The sequence below is a fragment of the Archocentrus centrarchus genome, unplaced genomic scaffold (assembly GCF_007364275.1).
Source record: "Archocentrus centrarchus isolate MPI-CPG fArcCen1 unplaced genomic scaffold, fArcCen1 scaffold_45_ctg1, whole genome shotgun sequence".
Lineage (NCBI taxonomy): Eukaryota > Metazoa > Chordata > Actinopteri > Cichliformes > Cichlidae > Archocentrus > Archocentrus centrarchus.
In genome coordinates this window covers 2,467,011-2,488,618 of record NW_022060271.1, presented here as the reverse complement: position 1 = coordinate 2,488,618, position 21,608 = coordinate 2,467,011, and the positions used below count along the sequence as shown (strand labels likewise).

The following is a 21,608-nucleotide window of genomic DNA, read 5'->3' as shown; positions in this document are numbered from 1 at the left end:
GTATCCAACATATAGATGCGAGGTGACGCATTCCCAATATCAGAAGGACAGCGACAAGTGGGCCAGATCCACAAGGCCAATCATAGACAGGGAGGGGGGGGTATAAGAAAATAAACATAAAAACAAATGAACATTTTGACAAACAGACTTGGGGTGGCAGCGAATGCTAGCCACCCTCTGGTGCACTAAGAGCACCTCCAATAACAGAATATTCCTGGTTGGCGACTAAAATCAGTCACACAGTCCCGAAAGGAGAAACTTCCACCAGAAGCAGCAGCATAAGAGCTAATGTAGAAAAGCTCAGAGCGGCCACTCAATCCACACTTACATCGATCCACATAAGTAAGAAGTCAACGGTATGTAGCTCTGTAAATAACAGTCCTAACACAAGGCTTAACACATAAAAGAAAACAAGAATCCTCATAAACATGAGATATTTATATAATTAGCACCTGCTGTTCCTTAATAACCTTCCTCTAATTTTATGTGGAGATGTGTTAATATAAGAGTAAGGGGCTCGACACACGGGGAGCGACGTCGCTCGCTCTCCATTCATTTCCTATGGAGCTTGTGCGATGAGGCGACAATCGCTTGCCCTCCTCCAGCTAAGCGACCGGCGACATTCGTGCATGTGAAATTTCGAGCTCGTACACGTAGACGTGCACACGCGACCAGGCGACGCGACGCAACAAAGTTGAAAAATGTTCTACTTTTGTCGCTGTCGCGTGGCGCTAAACCAATCAGCGAGGGTTTCATTGACTGACCAATAAGCGGAGAGTATGCTACACGCTGCAGTCTGCAACCACTTTCAGCACGAAGGAAAGCATCATTTTAGCTGTGTTTGACTTTCCTATATTATATGACACTTCACGCAGTGATTATCGAGTTACACATAAAAGGCAGCCGTATGGGAACGTGTTGGCGCAAGACTAACGTTAAACAGACGGATAGAGAGGACTTCTGTGCTAATATAGGATAAACCCAAGTTTGTCTTTTTTTTTTTTTTTTTGTAGAGGAGACTTAACAGCAAGAGTTCTGTCAGTTCCAATAAAATCTTCTGACTCCTCATCTTTATTGCCGTGTCTGACACGGACTGCTTTGAAAATGTCTAAACCCCTCCAGTTTCATAACCAATCACATTTCTTGGAGATGAGTGACATGAGAGCGCGATTCGCAAAGCTGCCGTCGCTATCGCCTCCCGTGTGTTCAGGTTCACCCCAGTGGCGATGCGGCCCATTTGTTGCTGTCGTTTGTCGCTCCCCGTGTGTCGAGCCCATAATTCGGAGAGTCATGCCGTCAGTCGCGAATGTCATTTTTGTGGCAAGGATTGGATATAATCCATAGCTTTGCCCGGATCGGTAAACTCACGTCTGCCGTCCGTCGTCCTCAGCACCAGCACCACCGGAAATAGCAGCGAAAACTTGATCTTCCTTTCATGCAGCAGCCGCTTGCAAGGGGCAAACGTAGTACGTTTATCTGTGACGAGTTTGGAATAATCTGGGAAGATCATGATGTGGTGGCCATTCCAGCTCAGCTTGCCCGACTTCCGCGCAGCCTCCACGATCCGCTCTCTGTCCTGGAACCGTAGAAATCGGACGACCATTACCCTCAGAGGTTGACCATCAGGTTTGCGCTTCACTAGGCCGCGGTGCGCCCGCTCGATCTCCAGACCCCCCCGGGAAGTCGATCTTCAGCAGTTGCAGGACTGTATCGCGCATGAAAGCTACAGCATCTGAGCCTTCGCAGCCCTCCGGAAACCCAACAAAGCGTAAGTTGTTTCTTCTTCCTCTGTTCTCAAGATCGTCTAGTTTCTGTCGTAGAGCATTCACTTCTTCTCGAGTGGCAAGAGGGGTTTCTTCCAGAGCTCTATTAGCATCCTCCAAAAAATCTATGCGGGACTCAGCGTTGGTTAGCCGAGCAGCCATGTCTGCTAGCTTAGTCTCCACCACTCCCATCGCAGTTTGAATTGCGTTGAGTTTGCTCTCCTGTGTCTCAGAGGTTGCCTTAAGCAATGCATAAATACTTGCGATGTCTTTGGCCATTTGTTCAGTTGCGGCGGCTTGAGTTGTATCCATGTTCGTGGGCGAGGCCGGGGGGTCTCCCTGCCGAGTCTCGTTAGCTTTAGCCGATGACTCTTTGCTAGCTGCTTCTTGGCGCTTCAGCGTGAGCTTTTGTTGGTGGCTCGGCATTATGAACTTATATATGCAGTCTTTTTATATTCCTAAGACTTCTTGCACGACTTTATGCGTGGTGCGTGGCACTTAACTCTGATTTCAAAGTAAATTGACTGCTTCGGTGGCGGAGCTCCTCACTTAAGCTGCCATCTTGACCGCTTGCGTCACCCGACTCTATGTCACATTTTATGAATTAAGTTGCCTAAGTTATTTAAATAAATTTTATTTCAGCTGAATTCAGTGTAGAAAAACAAACAGTGTCACAGCACCAACTAGTGGACATCAGACGAAGTGCAACTGTCCCAGGTGAGTAATGGACACACAGAGCACACCTGGTAAGCTTTTATTTTGCAGTAACAATAATCCTTAATAACACTGATCAGTAAGTGCTTTAACACCTGAACACAGTGATGTCACACATCAGCACCCCCCCCCCAGGTGACCTGCTCTCCTGTATCAGTGGGTCAAGCAGGATCAGTAACATCACAAATCATTACATGAAGAAATCAATCAGCTAAAAGACATCTGTACATCAGAAATCAATCAGTCACATTGATCACATGGAAACATACGTCGTCTCCTCGTGTTATCAGTCACTATGGTAACCATCACAGTCGATGATGTCATGAATCAATTAATAATCAGCATGGAGCAGGGGGTGGGGCTTTGATCTTTCTCCTGAACAGAAAAAAGTCCTTCACATTTAAATCATGTAACTGTAGTCCCACCTCCAGGAACTGGCAGCAAATGAGACGGAAGGGGTGGAGCTTTCACAAGTGCTATGCCAACTAAACCTATCCACAATTCCTTGTTTCAGTGCAACAGCTGAGCTATCTCATAGCTAACAGGCTACTGCTAAGTATCCTAGCATGACTCATAAGCTAACAGCTAACAATACTAAGTAGCCTAGCCAGGGGCTAATGGTAGCAGCTGATTGGTTCAGATTGTCGAGGACTTTGATCCCTGAACGAGGATGATATGTTGATCAGAAAAGTCTGTGCAAGTGGCTTCAAATCAGAGTGTTGCCGAAATACTTCAAAAGATACTTTAAAAATTACCCCCACATACTCCAAAAATACTTTAATATACCTCTGAAGGTAACTTCAGTCTGCAGATCATCTGGTACCAGCTGAGGACGGAGACATCACCAAGAAAACTGCTCAACAATTAGCAGAGGTGGACTGTAACTGAGTGCTTTTACTACTTTGGTGAGCTTTAAAAAAAAAAAAAAAAGAAATCAGGATACTTTAGTATTTTAATGTTCTGCTGCTCTCTCCTTCCACCCTGAGACAGCTCAGTGGGGAAACTTGTGACCTCAGGAAAGGCTCCTTAATCCTGTATTTCAACATCCAGCAGGGGGCGACTCCTCCACTTACAACAACCTCAAATCTGTCTAACGTCCATCCTGGTTACTCCGAATGAAGATCTGAGCATCTTCAGCTCTGCCACCTCCAGCTCAGCCTCCTGCCTTTGTGTCAGTGACACCATTTCCAAACCATCCATCACAGCAGGTCTCACCAGGTATCACCCCTGGCACTTGTCTCCACCCACTCCATCCTGCCTGCACTCTCTCCTTCACTTTTCTAGTGCACTGCCCGTTGCATTGGATGGTTGACCACAAGTACTTAAACTCATCTACTTTCACTTTCTCTGTTCTTTGCATGTTCACCTTTCCACTTGTCTCCTTCTCATTCACACATATGGATTCTGTTTTGCTTTGACTGACTTATTCTTCTTCTCTCAGAGCATACCTCCACCTCTCCAGGCTCTCCTCCATCTGCTCCCTACTCTCACTACAGATTGTCATAGTCCACAGAGACTCCTGCCTGACCTCATCTGTCAGCCTATCCATCACCACTGCAAACAAGGAGGAGCTCAGAACTGATCCCTGATGTAATAGCACCCCCACCTTCAACCCATCCGTCGCTCCTACATAAGCACTGTCCCCATCTGTGTCCTGCACCAACCTCGCATCCTTCTCTGCCACTCCTGACTTCCTCATGCAGTACCACAGTTCCTCTCTCTGTCACCCTGTCATCTGCTTTCTCTGGATCCACAAAGACACAGTGAAGCTCCTTCTGAAGTTCTCCAAACTTCTCCATTCACATCACCTCTCTCCTTAACCGAGCTTCAACAGCGCTTTCCCAATCTCATTGTACATCCTGTATAATGACAATAAAGGCATTCTATTCTATTCCATATATTCATGGTGTGGCTCATCAGCTTCATCCCTCTGTAGTTGCTACAGCTTTGCACATCAGTTTGTTTTTCAAAATCTGCTCTGAATTTTGATGGTTTAACCCTTTCAGGGACATGTCAGAATATCTAAACAAAAAAGATTTAATGAAGTTAAAATGTTTCTATGATTTATTTCAGTCACTGTCATCGTCCTGATGACTCCACCCATAGCTGGTCAGTGCTGCCTTTCTATTGGTCAGAACTCCTGATTGTCATAATCAAAATATTGATTGGTTATTGGAGGTTTTATTGCTCTCACAGTGACCACAGTGTTCACTTTGCTGGTTTCAATAAAGCTGCTTCATTCAAAAATAACACCTTATATAGTTACAGCTGCTTGTCAATAAAATTTGACTCAATAAAGTTTGATTCCTTTTGAAAAGCTCAGCAGCTAACAGGCTAACAGTAGCACCGATTGGAAGACGTTTGCGACATCATCATCACCGTCATCATCATCACCGTCTTTTCCCAGCATGCCTTTGGCATCTTCAAACACCCTTCTGACCTTTGACCCTGAGATTCACGTTACTATGACAACCATCCCAAAAACACAAAAACACGAGGCTAAAAAAATCTGACATCAGACAATGACTCTGTCATCATCATCATCATCATCACAGTAGTGCAGTAAACAAACACACCTGTGCATGTTTGTGTGTGTGTGTGCATGTGAATGTGTGTGTGTGTCAGTGTTCATTGGGCATGTGTCGAATGGTGTGGAAGATCCAGTCCATCTTTGTGCTCCAGCCGCCGTGGTGAGCGTCATTCATCTGCTTGGTGAAATACTCCAGTGCCTCCTGCTGGCTCTTCTCTGAATCACAGAGAGGAAAGAGAGAGAGACGAGTCAGAGACAGACGACAGGTAAGAGTCATACAATAACATGAAGGCAGACATTTGGGCGTCTGATCTGATTATGTGTGGTCAGCCTGATCTAAAGGTCTAAATCATAAAGCCTTTGAGTTTCACCATAAAACTAGGGATGTGTGTGATTAGTCATATAGTCGAGTAATCGTGCATATCTGGTGGCCTCAGTGTCTGGCCACCAGATGGAACTGCAGCCCTTACATCGTTATAGAAAAATTCCACAGTGCACATCTCAAAACACACCCTTCCTTCCCTGAATTTGTACAGAGAAGCAAAAAAACTACCATGACACGTGTGTTTGCACCTTAAAAAAAAAAACTGACCACAGCAAAGAGTCGCAACAACATCGGCCACTAACGCAGGTTACATCGTAGCACCTGAAGTCTGAATCAGGGGTTCACTGGAGGAGGAGGCTGAGGGAGAGGGAGGTCTGGGCTCCACTGATGCTGCCCCGGATGGGAGGAAGAAAATGGATGGATGATGTTTGTATTGTATTCTTTTGATGCGTGTCATGAATTGTAGAGCAACGAGCATCGTTCATAATGCACCACACTTTTAAGCTGCAATTTATTTGTTTTTCAGATGTTCCATCCATCCATCCATTCACTTCCACTTATCCTGTTCAGGGTCGCGGGGGGGCTGGAGCCTATCCCAGCTGTCATAGGGCGAGAGGCAGGGTACACCCTGTACAGGTCGCTAGCCTGTCGCAGGGCCAACACAGAGAGACAAACAACCTTTCACACTCTCATTCATGTTCTCATTCACACCTATGGGCAATTTAGAGTAGCCAATTAACCTAACCCCAGTAAGTGCATGTCTTTGGAATGTGGGAGGAAACCGGAGTACCCGGAGGAAACCCACGCAAGCACAGGGAGAACATGCAAACTCCACACAGAGAGAGGGAGAGGCCTGGGCCAAGGTGGAATCGAACCCAGGCCTTCCAGATGGTATTCTAACTGTGAGACAGCAGTGCTAACCACTGCCCCACCGTGCTGCCCATTTTTTGTTTTTCAGATGTTATTTTCTCATATTCAGTGTTTGCAGTAATGCGCTTTCATATATTTAACATCGGTTATTTTATGTTTTTATTCTTCGTTATCTGGAGTATAACATGCAGAGTTTATAATGCATGATGTTTGGTGCCACACAATTAGGCAGCATTTAAAGTGTGATTGATCACAGAAGAATGCGATTAATGACTTCAAATACCTTTGTTCAGTGTTTCTTAGTTTTAGACTACTCGGTTAGTCTAATTTTTTCCCTTGTTTAGTCAAGTAAGAAATTAGTTGCCAGTTCCCTACATAAAACATAATGTTAGCATAACTCAGGCACACCAAACCTCACGTGTGTCTACATGCCAGCGTTCAGTCAGAGTCACGGTGCAGCCTGGTGACATCAGACAACCTAATGTGATAAATACACGTGAAATATCTCAAAACCTGCAATGTCAGGGGTCACCTACACCCACCCAGCTTTCACAGCACCCGACCAGTGTCTGGCCCTGAGGGTGGTGTGTTCAGTCTGGCTTCAGTAGAGAGCCTTGCTTTCTGTTTTCCAGGTGAGGCGCTGCAACTCCAGTTATTCCAAGTCATATGCAGTCCTGAATGGCTCTTTCTCATCCTACACAGTGTTTGTCTCATTCTGATGATGAGTTTACCTTTATTTAAGTTCACAGAGGGACACAAACCCCTCCACCTTGTTAAGGTGGTGGTTCTACACCAACTAGAGGATGTGGTTTGACCACCTGATCAGGATTCCCTCTTAATACCTCCTTTTGGAAGTTTTCCAAGTACAGAACTGGGAGGAGGGCCTGTGGTGGACCAGAATTCACTTAAAAGATTATCTTATATCTCATGTGGCCTGAGAACATCTCAAGGAAGAGCAGGAAATGGATAAATGGAAGAAAACGGATGCATAATTAACAGTTGGTCTTGGACACCAAGTCTCCCCACCTGTCTCCCCAGTCTTACCCAGGGCCAGGGTTTTCCTCAGGTAGGCAATATCATCAAAGCTCTGCAGCTCGGGCATGCCGCAGCCCAGCATGAGGGAGAAGAGGTTGATGAAGAGGCTGGCATGCTGACGGATAGCAAGGTATGCTTTGTAGCACATCTCCTGGAACCTGAGCAGGTAGACAGGTGGACAGAGAGTGAGATGGGCTCAGAGGGAGGCAGAATGAGGTGCAAAGTGGAGGGGCGGTAGCACCTCTCGAACTCCTTGGTCTTAGTGGACTCCTGGATGCCTTTACTGATGACAATGAGAAAGTCCTGAGTCAGGACAAAGGGAACACGCTCCCTCTTGTAGCCAAACTTCTTCTTCTTGTGGTCCAGGAAGTGACCGAAGTCAATGTGGAACAGCTGAAGGAGGAAGAAAAAGAGTCAGGAGGAGGAAGTACCAGGAAACAGAGTCAGGGGGTGGAGTCAGAAGCTCACCTGTCCATTCTCTTTCAGCATGATGTTGGAGTTGTGGCGGTCTCCAATTCCCAGGATGAATGTGGCGACGCAGTAACCGGCACACGACCGCGTGAACAGGTCGATGGCCCGGTCATACCTAAGGAACAGACAAGAGGTGAGCAGAAGACAAACAGGTGCTCATGCAGACAGGTATACAGACAGGAGTACTAACGCCTCGCCACGGTTCTTGTCTTTGATCCAGTGATGCAGCGTGTTGGAGTTGAACTGCAGCGCCCCCTTCAGGCCTCCTTTGCACTGAATCTGCATGATGGTGAAGCTGTTCTTCACGACCTCGATCAGACCCACACAGTCACCAATAGAGAGGCATCCGTACGGCAACATGCTGACACACACACACACACACACACACACACCATCTGTTAGCCTGGTGTGTTGTGATATCATAGACATTATCACCGCTGATGTCACAGGTTCTCACCGCAGGTCCAAGCCCTGGTTCTGCCAGATGTTCTCCATGATTTTAATGATCTGTAGCGTCAGCATGTCCTGACGCAGGTCTGCAACAGAACACACTGCGTTACCCACAATCCCCCAACACAGCTGTAAGCCTGACTATCATTCTTCATTAAAATCAGTGCAGTAGTTAGTGCCAAGCTAGTTACCGTCGCCGTTCTTGAAGATGATCTCGTTGTTGGTGAAGAGAAGCTCGGACATGATGTCGGGGTTTTCCCAATTCAGCCACAGGGGGCGCTTTGCCGACGACATGATCCTGCACTCCTCCAGCCTAAAAACACACACCACTTTATTTTAGTGTACTTATTTTGTTTTATTTCATTCTTTTTAGAGCGACCAGAGGTGGCAAAAGTACAGAGATTCTCTACTTAAGTAGAAGTACAAAGAACACGTGGTGCCTGCTCAAAGGCCTGTCAGAAGGTCTATTTACTTACGTACATAGGAAATACAGAAATGAGTTAGCTGAGAGATGAATGAATAATGGAAAGATTGTTGACAGTGATTAAACTGGTAAAAGAGGAGGTAGGGTTATAGTTCTTGTGCTCTGCAGTCATGCTCTTCAATGCAGATCTATCCTCCAAGTTTGAACTCAATATGTTGCACGTTACTGAGATACTGAAGGCGTGACAGACAGACAGATGGATGACAGAAAAGTGATCCCTAAGTGTCTCCCTATGGCAGGGGTGGGCAACTCCGGGCCTCGAGGGCCGGTGTCTTGCAGGTTTTAGATGAGTCCCTGATCCAACACACCTGAATCAAATGGCTGAATTACCTCCTCAGTATGCAGTCAAGTTCTCCAGAGTCCTACTAATGACTTCTATATTTGACTCATATTTTTAAAAGAAATTTTTATCTTATTTTAATTTATTTCAAGATTTATTTATTTACTTCATGATTTATTTATTTCACAATGGAGTTTCATTTTGGGACACTTTTATTTTGTAAAGCTACTTTACGTATTTAGTGACTTTTATTTTTTTAACCCCGGGCGGCACTGGTCAGGATGGGCGGAGTGCATCTGCTTTGCAGAAACTGAAGTACTCAAATCATTATGACCAATCACAACAAAGTATTCCCCTCTGCTCAGCTCTGTTTGGTCCAACTAGCTTCAAGTCATGAATCAACTGTGTTCAGGATGACAATTTGTTTAGCGGGCAATATGGAGGACATCGGAGAACTCAGAGATGAAATGCAAAGGTTTGCTAATGAAACTGACCAAAATGAATTAACGTCCAATACTATTTTGGCCGGTATTGAAAACGTTCTTGAAACGCTCGGCAAAAAAGTGCTCTTCTAGATTTAGACATTGATGATGGAGTTTTGAACTGTTCCAGAGAAATCAAGCATAGCATACTAACTTCAAGCATGGGAGCAGGACGCCCACGTCTGGATGTTCCTGTTGATATGCTCACTACCTTTGATTGATTTGTTTTTAATTGTGTTTGGCACAATTCCAAGATGGCGCCACTGTGTACGGCCTGCCGTCAGCTGTTCTGTGTATTGTTTGCTGTCGCTCTGTTCCTGGTAGTCATCTGCCCAGATGTCTCCGCTTTGATCACCTACGATCGGCAGACACTTCTAAACCTCCAGTTTGTTTTGGTACCAGCATATACTGTAAAGAAAAACTCAACGATTTTTCCTCCACACCTATCGGATGTACCTGAGAATTTGCGCCGGCTGCCCAGTGCTCCGGTCCCCAACAAACGCCAGAGGAGACGCGGAAAGCGGGGAGGTATCGTGGTGCGGGTCAAAACTTACCTGAGACTCCTAGGTTTGTCTGTTCATTACCCCCTGGATGGTGGTCTTTGCCGCCTCAAGGCTGTTGGGCTGCCTGTGGATTTCGGGCGTCGCTGGATCAGGCCGATTGTCCCACCTGTCATCCTGGAGACTCGGCGTCCCTCGTCCTGGCGCAGGATGCGGGATCGTGGAGGCGGCGTAAACCATGCTAACCTTCGCCTGTTGAAGCGGGCCCCGGCCTCAGCTAACAAGGATCTGGTCATCCGAATGGCCCTACTAAATGCTAGATCGTTAGCCAACAAAACTTTCCTTCTCAATGACTTTTTCATCGCACAGCAGTTGGATTTTATGTTTGTGACTGAGACGTGGCTTCATGCTGGTGAGTCTGCACCTTTTTCCGAACTTTTACCTCCCGGCTGTTCTTTCTTCAGCTCCCCGCGGATCTCTGGAAAAGGTGGAGGACTTGCTTCAATATTTAAATGCAGTTTTCGCTGTCGTCAGGTCTCGGCAGACCTGTACGCCAGCTTTGAACTGCAGCTGTTGGAGATAAACTCTTCCCCCTCGGTGCGCTGCGCGGTGATTTACCGACCACCGAAGTGCACGAAGGACTTCATCGGTGACTTTGCTGACTTGCTGACGGGTCTCATACTAAATATGACCGTATTTTAATTGTTGGCGACTTTAATATTCATGTGTGTTGTGAGAGTGGTCCACTGGTTAAAGAATTTGCCTCGCTTATTGACTCTTTTAACTTAACACAACTCGTGTGTGGTCCCACTCATGAAAAAGGTCACACACTGGATCTGGTGTTGTCCTATGGACTTAGAGTCTGCATCACAGGGATACGTGACTGTGGTATATCGGACCATTTTCCTGTTTTATTTACAGCAGCGCTCCCCAGCTCTGGGATAAATAGAGTATCCTCTACACGTCGTGTGCGCTTGGTTAACTCTTCATGCGCTGCTGATTTTGCAGCTGCTTTTAAAAACTCTGACTTAAGCAATTTGGATTTTTGCTTGAGCCTGAATACCGAGGACTTCACTAACTCTTTTATATCTGCTTGCACTGCTGTACTGGACTGTATTGCCCCTTTTACAACCAAACGCACCAAACCTTCCTCCCAGCCCTGGCTGGATGAGACAACCCGCGCTCTCAGACGTGAGTGCAGACGTGCTGAGAGAAGGTGGAAAAAGGATAAGCTCCATGTCTCCTTAGAGATCCTGCGTAACTGTTTATTGAAATACCAGAAAGCAGTAAAATATGCAAAGTCTGCTTATTTCTCTAACATTGTTTCAAGTAACAGTCACAGGCCTCATTTTCTTTTTAGTGTTTTTAATTCACTCGCTGATCCTTGCTGTAATGTAAACCAAGCCAAGGTCTGTCCTGCACTGTGCGAAAACTTTAAGAAATTTTTTGTGGAAAAAATTTCTGCCCTCAGGCCTTCATCACCTCAGGCTGAAACAGGCTCATCTGCACCTCCTCCCAGCAGAGCTGTCTTTGAGCAGTTTGAGCCTGTCACACTCTCCACACTAAAGGAGGTGATTCAAAATATGAGACCTGTAAACTCTCCCACAGACTGTGTTCCGTCTCGCCTTTTTAAAGAGGCTTTTGATTCAGTGGGACCAACTATCCTCGCTCTGATTAACAGTGCGCTTGCATCTGGTTGTGTTCCAGCTGCCTTTAAACATGCAGTTGTACAGCCTCTAATCAAGAAGAAGAACCTTGACCCTGATGTTCTTTCAAATTACAGACCAATTTCTAAATTACCATTTTTATCCAAGGTTCTTGAAAAAGTTGTTTTTAAGCAACTTCAAGCATTTTTAAGTGAACATGGAATGTGGGAAAAGTTTCATGTCAGGTTTTAGAATGCGTCACAGCACAGAGACGGCTCTTTTAAGAGTTTTTAACGATCTGCTTTTAACTGTGGACTCTGGTAGTCCTGCAGTTTTAGTACTTCTAGATCTGTCAGCTGCCTTTGACACTGTGGACCACGAGCTCCTTCTATCCCGCCTAGAACATGAAATTGGCATTAAAGGCACGGTTCTGACTTGGTTCAGATCTTATCTTACTGATAGAAGTTTCTCTGTCCATCTAGGAAACTGTTTTTCTACCACAGCAAAGCTTTCTTGTGGAGTGCCTCAGGGGTCCATTCTGGGCCCAATTCTTTTCTCATTGTATATGTTGCCTCTAGGGTCGATTTTTAGGAAACATAATATTTGTTTCCACTGTTTTGCTGACGACATCCAGGTATATATGCCCATCAAACTGAACAGCAGAGATCCATGGGAACCCCTGCTGAACTGTCTAAGTGACATCAAGTCCTGGATGAGAAACAATTTCCTAAATCTTAATGAAAGCAAAACCGAGGGCATATGCTTTGGTAAATTTGACCCCTCAAGCTACTCCTCTGGCACTCCGAGTCATTTGGCTCCTCACTGTCGTGATGCTGTGAAAAATCTGGGTGTCATTTTAGATAGTAGTTTTAAAATGGAGAAGCAAGTAAGTGCTGTTACCAAAATCAGTTTTTACCAACTCAGAGTCATTGCCAAGGTAAAACCTTATCTCCCGCAGCAGGACCTGGAAAAAGTTATTCATGCTTTTATTACTTCCCGCCTGGACTACTGTAATTCTCTGTACTTTGGCATAGATCAATCATCTGTGCGCCGCCTGCAGGTAGTCCAGAATGCGGCAGCTCATCTTTTAACCGGTTTAAAAAAGCATGAACACATTACCCCAGTCCTGTCATCCCTTCACTGGCTCCCTGTCCGTTTTAGAATCGATTTTAAGATTTTATTGCTTACTTTTAAAGCCTTAAACGGACTGGCACCTTTGTATCTGTCTGAGCTGCTTCACTGTCACACCCCTGTAAGAGCTCTGAGGTCATCGAACCAGCTGCTCTTACAGAGGCCTAAAACTAGACTAAAACAGAGAGGTGATCGAGCTTTTGCAGCAGCAGCACCAAAGCTATGGAACGATCTACCTCTCCATATCCGCACAGCTCAGACGATACACACATTTAAATCTCTATTAAAAACACATTTCTTTTCCTTGGCATTTGGCTGCAGTGCTACCCTCCTTTTAGATGATTGTTTTATGGTATTTTATGGTACTTGTTTTAAACGTTTTAATTTTTAATTTTCTTATGTTATTTATTGTTCTTAATGTTTTTATTTATTTATTTTTATTTTATTATTTTATTTATTTATTTATATATTTTTATTTTTATTTAGTATAGTCCTTGGGGTTACAGATCTTGTACAGCACTTTGGTCAACGTCGTTGTTTTAAATGTGCTTTATAAATAAACTTGACTTGACTTGACTTGACTTTGCCATGGCTGGTCTGTCAACCCTGACTAGCCCCGCCCCACAGATAAAACTCTGCCCCCTCATTTGAATATAAGAACATGAAATAAAAAGAGGTTGAAATGAAAAATGGGGTTAAAAAAATAAAAGTCACTGAAATACGTAAAGTAGCTTTACAAAATAAAAGTGTCACAAAATAAAACTCCATTATGAAATAAATTAATAAATAAATAAATTGTGACATAAATAAATAAATCTTGTAATAAATGAAAATAAAATAAGATAAAAATTTCATTTAAAAATATTTTGTTTCATTTCATGGGGATATTTATTTCATAGAATATTTATTAATAATTTATCAATACCAGTATTTATTTATTTATTTAATTTTGAATGAAACAGCTCTCCATATCTACCTGCCTCTCAGCAGGCAACACAAAAACTTGACCTCTGAGATTCAAACTTGACCGAGATATTTAGTAGATGTATGTACGGTGTGAATTTGAATATCCTATCTCACATTATTCTTGAGTCATCGATGTTGAACAATTGGAACAACTTAGGCAAGATACAATACACAGCCTCAAGCAGATCAATGGAATTGTTTTCCCAGGGAAACTGAAGCTGTGGATTTTCCAGTTTAGTCTCCTGCCCCGTCTCATGTGGCCGATTACAATCTATGAGCTCACATATCCCACACCAAGTGAATGAAGAGACTGGTAAATGCTCAAGTGAGGAAGTAGCTTGGGTTGCTAAGATGCCTGAGCAGTGTGGGGCTGTACGGAAATGGCGCTCTCTTCCTGCCTATTTCAAGCCTGGTTGAGGAGTACAAATATGCCAGAGTTTGGCTGCAGATGACACTCACTGAGTCCTGGGAGCTTCTGGTATGAGGCGTGGCTCCTACCGTGGCAACAGGAAAGAAGTGGATGCACAGACTGCCCTCAGACACTGGGATATAGTGGGCAATGTCCAACATAGCAGAGAAGGTTTTGATTTAGGAACAACAATGCCCACATAGTATCTCCTATCTCATTGTACATCCTGTATAATGACAATAAAAGGCATTCTATTCTATTCTAGTAAATGGCTACGCCGACTGAATGGTGACATGGTAGTGACAGAGGTACGACACCAGGAAGAAGCAGCCAGGTGTGCCAGAGCAGTCTCCCAAGCACAGCAAGGCCAGTGGATGAGGAGAGACAGCATAGAAAGAAGAATAATCACTTGGAGTGAACTGTGAAATATGGACTCAACAGATTAAGGTCTATCATCAGGGCCACATACAGTGTTTCTCCCTCTCCAGCAAACTTGCATCTTTGGATTAGACAGGACCCAGCATGTCCCCTGTGTGCAGCCCTGGCAGCCCTCAAACATTTCCTGTGGGTTGTAAGGTCACTCTGACTCAGGGAAGATACACCTGATCTGGAGGCACAATCAGATGCCTAGCCTCTGTTTTGGAGCACAAGAGAATCAGACAGCCTTCATCCAGGAAGGGAAGAACCAGGTGATCAATTCCTCACCCTCAGACTCAGGCCCACTGAATGTAGCCTGGGACTGGGAAATATGTGTTGACTTCACCCAGAGAGTCACCTTCCCTTCAGAGATTGCTGTTACCAACCTGGGGTCCAGATTGGGTTCTCTGCTCCAAATCCTTCTGCTGTGTTGTCAAAAAAAAAAAAATGAATGAAGTTTTATTGCCATGTGGGTGAACAAGTTCACACATTGGAAATTGCAGTTACAGAACACCATCCAAGAATACACAAAACACAACACACATGGGGGGATATGTGTCCTGGGGTCATGCAGCCGACTTGCAGCGCTACCTTTGGCAGGAGGAGAAAACAACACATCATGGGGAAGTTAGGTTAAAAAAAAAGTCATCTGGTACAGTGCACAAAAAGAGCACTATACCAGGGTCCAAAAAAACCACCTTAGCAAAGCATTTGCACATGTAAACCGGAGCTACACTGAGAGCGGTAAGCGCAGAGGAGGAGGGCTAGCTGTTCTAGTTAATAACCGCTGGTGTAACCCTGGCCACATTACCATCAAGGAACGTGTGGGTTGCCCGGATATCGAGCTGTTGGCTGTGGGACTGAGGCCATATTATTTACCAAGGGAGTTCTCCCATGTTATTATTGTGGCTGTTTACGTCCCCCCTCTGCCAACCCGACGTCGGCGTGTGACGTCATTCACTCAACATTAGCGTGTTTACAAACTCAACCCCCAACTGCCCTTATTGCAGTGTCAGGTGACTTCAATCATGTCACCATGGAAAAGACACTCTCAAACTTCACCCAGTACGTGAACTGTCCCACCAGAGAGGAGAGAACACTGGACCTGCTGTATGCTAATGTTAAGGATGCATACAGCTGCTCCCCCCTCCCCCCTCTAGGAAGGTCAGACCACAACTTGGTGAAGCTCAGCTCCCGCTATGTGCCACTGGTGAAAAGTCAGCCTGTGACCACACGGACAATTAAGAGATGGTCTGACGACACTTATGAAGCACTGCAGGACTGCTTTGAGGTGACAGACTGGCCGGCACTCTGTGAGCCTCATGGACAGGACATCGACAGGCTCACAGAATGCATCACAGACTACATTAACTTCTGTGTGGACACCATTGTTCCTACCAGGATTGTAAAATGCTACCCAAACAACAAGCCGTGGGTAACAAAGGACATTAAAGCACTTCTCAACAATAAGAAGAAGGCCTTCAGGGCTGGCAACAGGGAGGAGGTGAGAACGATCCAGAGGGAACTCAAAACAACAATTAGGGAGGCTAAAAACAATTATAGGAGGAAGCTGGAGCTGAAACTCCAGCAGAACAACATGAGGGAGGTATGGAGTGGAATAAGAACCATCACTGGCTTCAGGACCAGCAACAACTGGGGAATGGAGGGCAGTGTGGACAGGGCCAATGAGCTAAATCTGTTCTTTAACAGGTTTGACACTGCAGGCTCTGTCCTCCCTCGTCCAGACAGCTCTGCTGCCGGTCTCCAGAAGTCCACTCCACCCCCACCCACCCCCACACTTCACAATAGCCTGCTTCCTTCCTGTGATGGCCCTCTTGACGTCTCCACCCCTCCCCCACCCGCCACCTCTACAGTTAGTCTCACTGCTGACCAGGTGAGAAGACAACTTAAGAGACTCCACAAAAACAAGGCTGCAGGCCCTGAGGGGGTCTCCCCCAGGGTGCTTAAAGCCTGTGCCACCCAGCTTTGTGGAGTACTGCACCATGTCTTCAATATGAGCCTGGATCTTCAGAGGGTCCCTGTGATGTGGAAGACATCTTGCATCGTTCCGGTCCCGAAGATGACGCGACCCAGTGACGTCAAGGATTACAGGCCAGTGGCACTGACTTCCCACATAATGAAGACCATGGAGAGGCTCGTCCTGGATCAGCTCCGGCCCATGGTCCAGTCATTTCTGGACCCCCTCCAGTTCGCCTACCAGCCCCGCCTGGGAGTTGAGGATGCCATTATCTACCTGCTAAACCGAGTCTACGCTCACCTGGATAAGCCGGCCAGCACTGTGAGGGTCATGTTCTTTGACTTCTCAAGTGCATTCAACACCATTCAGCCTGCTCTTCTGGGTGATAAGTTGACAGCGATGCAGGTAGATGTCCCCCTTGTGTCCTGGATTGTTGACTACCTGACTGGCAGACCACAGTATGTACGCCTGCAGCACTGTGTGTCTGACAGAGTAGTTAGCAACACTGGAGCCCCACAAGGGACTGTCCTCTCTCCCTTCCTCTTCACCCTCTACACCACAGACTTCAGCTACTGCTCAGAGACCTGCCATCTTCAAAGGTTTTCTGATGACTCTGCAATAGTTGGATGTATCAGCAGGGGTGATGAGGATGAGTACAGGAGGACAGTGAAGGACTTTGTCACATGGTGCAAGCGGAACCATCTAGAGCTCAACGTGCCAAAGACAAAGGAACTGGTGGTGGACTTGAGGAAAGACAAGGCACCGGTGGCCCCTATGTCCATCGGAGGGGTCAGTGTGGACACCGTTGAGGACTACAAATATCTGGGAGTACACATTGACAACAAACTGGACTGGGCTAAGAACACTGATGCCCTATACAGGAAGGGCCAAAGTCGCCTCTATTTTCTGAGACGCCTGAGGTCCTTCAACATCTGCCGGACTATGCTCAGGATCTTCTATGAGTCTGTGGTGGCGAGTGCCATCCTCTATGCTGTTGCATGCTGGGGCAGCAGACTGAGGGCGGCAGACGCCAACAGACTCAATAAACTGATCCACAAAGCCAGTGATGTGGTGGGAGTGGAGCTGGATTCGCTTAATGCAGTGTCGGAGAGGAGGATGCTGTCTAAGCTGCAGGCCATTATGAACAATGGCTCCCACCCACTCTACAACAAAGTGATGGGACACAGGAGCACATTCAGTGCAAGACTCATCCCACCAAAATGCACCACAGAGCGCCACAGGAGGTCATTTCTACCTGTGGCCATCAGACTCTATAACTCCTCCCTTAATAGGTGACATTGTGGTTCATCAGTGTCATTCACTTATCAGTATTCAATTGTACATAAAATTGTTTAAATTTCCATATACATTGTACATACACTATATACATTGTACAAAAAAGGACTGTGCATATATATATAATGGCACCTATTTAAAAATTTTTGCACTCACAATTTTCATATGTGTATAGATTTAGATGTGTATATAGTCAAAATATCTCTTTAGTCTTTATACTTTTATGCCTTTAGTGTATGTTATTGTGTTTTAGGTTTACTCGTTTAAATGAAACGGTTGCAGCTGTAACAGTAAGAATTTCCCTTTGGGATCAATAAAGTATTCTGACTGACTGACTGACTAAAGCTAGGACAGCGGCGGTAGGTGAGGTCAGGTCAGGAGGGAATGCAGACGGAGACGAGAGGTGGGGGCATTGTGGAGCCAGATGCCAGGTTCCAGCCAAAACAGTTTGCTGATAGTGGTGGAATTTCATCAGCGGCCGTGGTACACCAGACCCAGCTTCACAAATCACAACGCGGAGTGGGGGGAAGAGCAGCCGCACACAGAGCCCTGGAGAGAGATATGGTTGCCAACCCAAGGCCGGCAGGGGAGCCGAATTCCTGATAACAAATGTTGTTTTGGAACAGGCTGCTTGTTTTTGCAACAGCCTTCAGTCTTACTGGGAAACCATTCAAAAATCCAATATTCCAAATTCGTTGATTGCCGTCCTCACTGTGCAGAACCGAACTATATCTCCTGATCTAACCCCTCTCGCCTGCGAGCCCGCTAATCTTGCGGCTCAGGTCCACCAGGCTTTGAGTCTGAGTTTGTACGGCTCTGCTCAGCCCTTCCACCTGGGTCGGCAGCCTCTGCAGATGTCGAACCGCCGTCCAGATTTTCTTAATTTGCCAGTAAAGCAGGTATCCACCGAGCCCAAGCAGAGAAGATACCGCTACCAAAAAGCCGAATATATATGCGTCTTCCACGTCTTCCACTCCAAGGGCTGAGAAGCACACCGGTCTCCACGAGCTCCAAGAGTCGATGACGTATCCAACCGGGTCTGTTCCACTCGGACACGCAGGCTCCCCTGTCCCGGATCTCATAGTGGAAAAAATTCGATCAATGATGGAGAACGCCCAGTTTGCCAGATCCATGTTTCAATCTTGTTCTTATTCGGACAGTGTGTAAAAGACGCTCTCACAGCAAGCAGCAAGCGGAGAGATGGGGATGGCAGGGAGAGAGAGATAGTGCGACCGTCTCCGACAAGAGCAGGAAGAAGCTGAACTGATGGTCTCTTGGGAAGATGCCACTAATGAGGCATATGGAAGGAAAAAACTGAAACAGAGGATTGAGGCTAGAGTGAAGCTGCGCCCAGTGGAGGAGGGGTTTGTTGGTAGTTCCACAGCAAAGCTTCTGAATGAAGTTGGCGTCCGAGGGCAGCTCAGGAGGAAGACCGTTAAAGAACTGGCTGCACTTGCAGAGACAAGCAGTCACTGGCTGTGTCTGAGAAAAAAGGAGACTAAATGACCACCCCAGGTGACACATCCAGGTCTGATTGGCCTGTGGTGGGCCAGCCCCACCAGAAGGTGTTTTGTGATAAATGGAAACACCCAATGAGGATGGGGTACACAACTGATGATGTGTCGCACTGGAGTAAAATTGCCAAATGGTCATAATCAAGGTCAACCCAACGCAGAGGACTCTTCACAACCCATTCAAAACACCAAGCTGAATCCTTAGGAATCGGAACAGCCAGTCCTTTAAAAAGTCTGAACATCCTACCTCAAATCGTTTTGAGTTATTGTGCTCAGAAGATTTTCAGAAAACTTGACCTTTGAACTTTGAAGGTGGCCAAGATTTTAACTCTGTTGGATTATATTTTTTACTCAGTGAATAAAATGACAAATGCTTAAAAGTAAACTCCAGGAAATTAATAAGTATTTTCTGAAGCAAATAATAGACAATTAAATAAATTAATTAAGACAGCGAGCAGACAGATAGATGGTACCAGAATAACTTCACGGCCTTTGGGAGATATGTGTATCTTATTTATGGCTTTTGCAGTCTCAGAGAGAAAATATGTTTATCTTATCCTTGAGGGTTTGGTCACAATATGTACAATTCAGTGTACAGTGAGTAGATGTCGCCATGTCTGTCCTTACTAAGCTGGATAAAACTGCCTTGTAATGATTAGGGAAACATCAGAGCAAGAAGTGCTTCTTTTACAGAGCTTTTATTGCTGATGGAAGAAATCTGAGTCATGAGAACCAGCCAGTGGACGGCCCACTGACAAAGGCCAAACCACAGCTCACCATATCGGTTTTGCTTGTAGATAGGAGTAGTATAAAAATGTTAGGGTTAGCCTAGAATCTTTGCTCTTCTTTGGGGGGTCACAGCCAGCTGCAAGGGATGGCCTGTGTCTGTCATGGTCCCCGCCCTCTCCGGGCTGGCATTTCTCGTAGTGTGTAGTTTGTGTGGATGTGTTGTTGTTTTGGGCAGGCTCGGCGTTTACGCCACCCTCCAACCAGCCTTTTCCAGCAGTGAGCTGCACACCTGATGACAATCACTGATTACTCATCTGTTTTCCTGGAAGCTCACATAATGGGTATTTAAGCCATGGGAAATCTTCAGTTCTTGCCTGATCGTTGCCCCCACCGGGTAACCAAACTATGCGGCTCATTCCCTTGTTGTTTAACTTGCTTCTTGCCCTGTGGATTAACCGCTGTCTGCGTGCAGAGCTGAGCTGGATTTCGTGATCGTGTGATCTAAGGATTCAGAGGGTCAGTAAAAGCATCATCTGGCTGATAGAGTGCTGGAGACAAGCCCCACACAGTTCCCCCTGCCTAACCCCAGACATAACCCCCCCCAAAAGTTCTGTTGGATTTGTGCAAATAAATGCTTTAAACTTCTAACGTCTGCCTGAGCAGTTAGGTTCTTCTTTCCCCTGCAATCCATGACAGTGTCTTCCTGAACCAAGGGGCCCATGTGTACATGTGCTATCTTCTGATTCTTTAATATATTAACTATTTTAATTTTTAAACTAAAGTGATTTAAATGTCTTCCTTCACAAATTAAAAAAAAAACACGTCATAACAACTCATGGTGTGAATTTGACTCTAAGTCAGTCACTGAAATACTCAAAGTGAGTGAGTCAAGTCAAACCTGAGGTTTCCCAGCTGGTGAACTGGGTTCAGAGGAGAGACAAATCCCTGCAGAGCTTCCATGTAATCAGGACGAGACATGTGCTCAACCAGGAACTTCATCTGAGTCTGAGAATCAGTCACAGCACAGAAAAACATCACCATCAACCAATCACAGCACAAACTCAAAGGTCATTTGTTTGTTTTCATACTTTCTGAGTCTCATCCTTCTTCTCCTGTTTCAGTGTGTCAGTCAGATTCACCAATTTATCCATGGCCTCCACCTGAGCACGCACACACACACACACACACACAGCTGTGTTAATAGCTTTACATTGCACCACCAGGTGGCAGACACTTTGTTCATCACCGACATCACTGACCAATCAGATCACTGGATAATGTCTTGAAGAATTCCTGAATTTCCTTTTTCTGAAGATGCAAAACATAATCCAAGATGATAATTTCATTCCTCACACATAAATTCAACTGCCCACATGCACAGAACCCAGCAGCCATGTGCACAAAGTACCCATGAAGCACACGAGTGTCTGCTGTGCGTGCTCTGCTGCAGTTTCATGCTCTTGTGAGTAACTCTCTGTGGGCGGAGCTGAATCAGTTTAGCACTCAAACTCCTCTGTAAACTTCAAATGGTCCAGAATTCCACTGCCCGCATCATTACCCACACCCCCTCCACTCAACACATCACCTCATCCTTCAGGAACTTCACTGGCTCCCTATG

General features: G+C 45.7%; 1 protein-coding gene across 4 annotated transcripts in view; it reads right to left on the bottom strand.

Moving 5' to 3' along the window:
* Positions 1-2,589: 2,589 nt before the first annotated feature.
* Positions 2,590-21,608, bottom strand: part of LOC115777227 (phosphatidylinositol 4,5-bisphosphate 3-kinase catalytic subunit alpha isoform) — a 48,437-nt gene continuing 29,418 nt past the window's right edge. For all 4 annotated transcript variants that reach the window (XM_030725062.1, XM_030725063.1, XM_030725064.1 and 1 more), the window contains 9 exons: positions 21,079-21,150; positions 20,889-20,995; positions 8,350-8,471; positions 8,166-8,244; positions 7,899-8,069; positions 7,706-7,823; positions 7,479-7,630; positions 7,247-7,395; positions 2,590-5,223 (listed from right to left, as the gene is read on the bottom strand). In XM_030725062.1, coding sequence (XP_030580922.1) covers positions 5,099-5,223; positions 7,247-7,395; positions 7,479-7,630; positions 7,706-7,823; positions 7,899-8,069; positions 8,166-8,244; positions 8,350-8,471; positions 20,889-20,995; positions 21,079-21,150 — 1,095 coding nt within the window. In that variant the 3' untranslated portion in view covers positions 2,590-5,098. The remainder of the gene's footprint in view (positions 5,224-7,246; positions 7,396-7,478; positions 7,631-7,705; positions 7,824-7,898; positions 8,070-8,165; positions 8,245-8,349; positions 8,472-20,888; positions 20,996-21,078; positions 21,151-21,608) is intronic.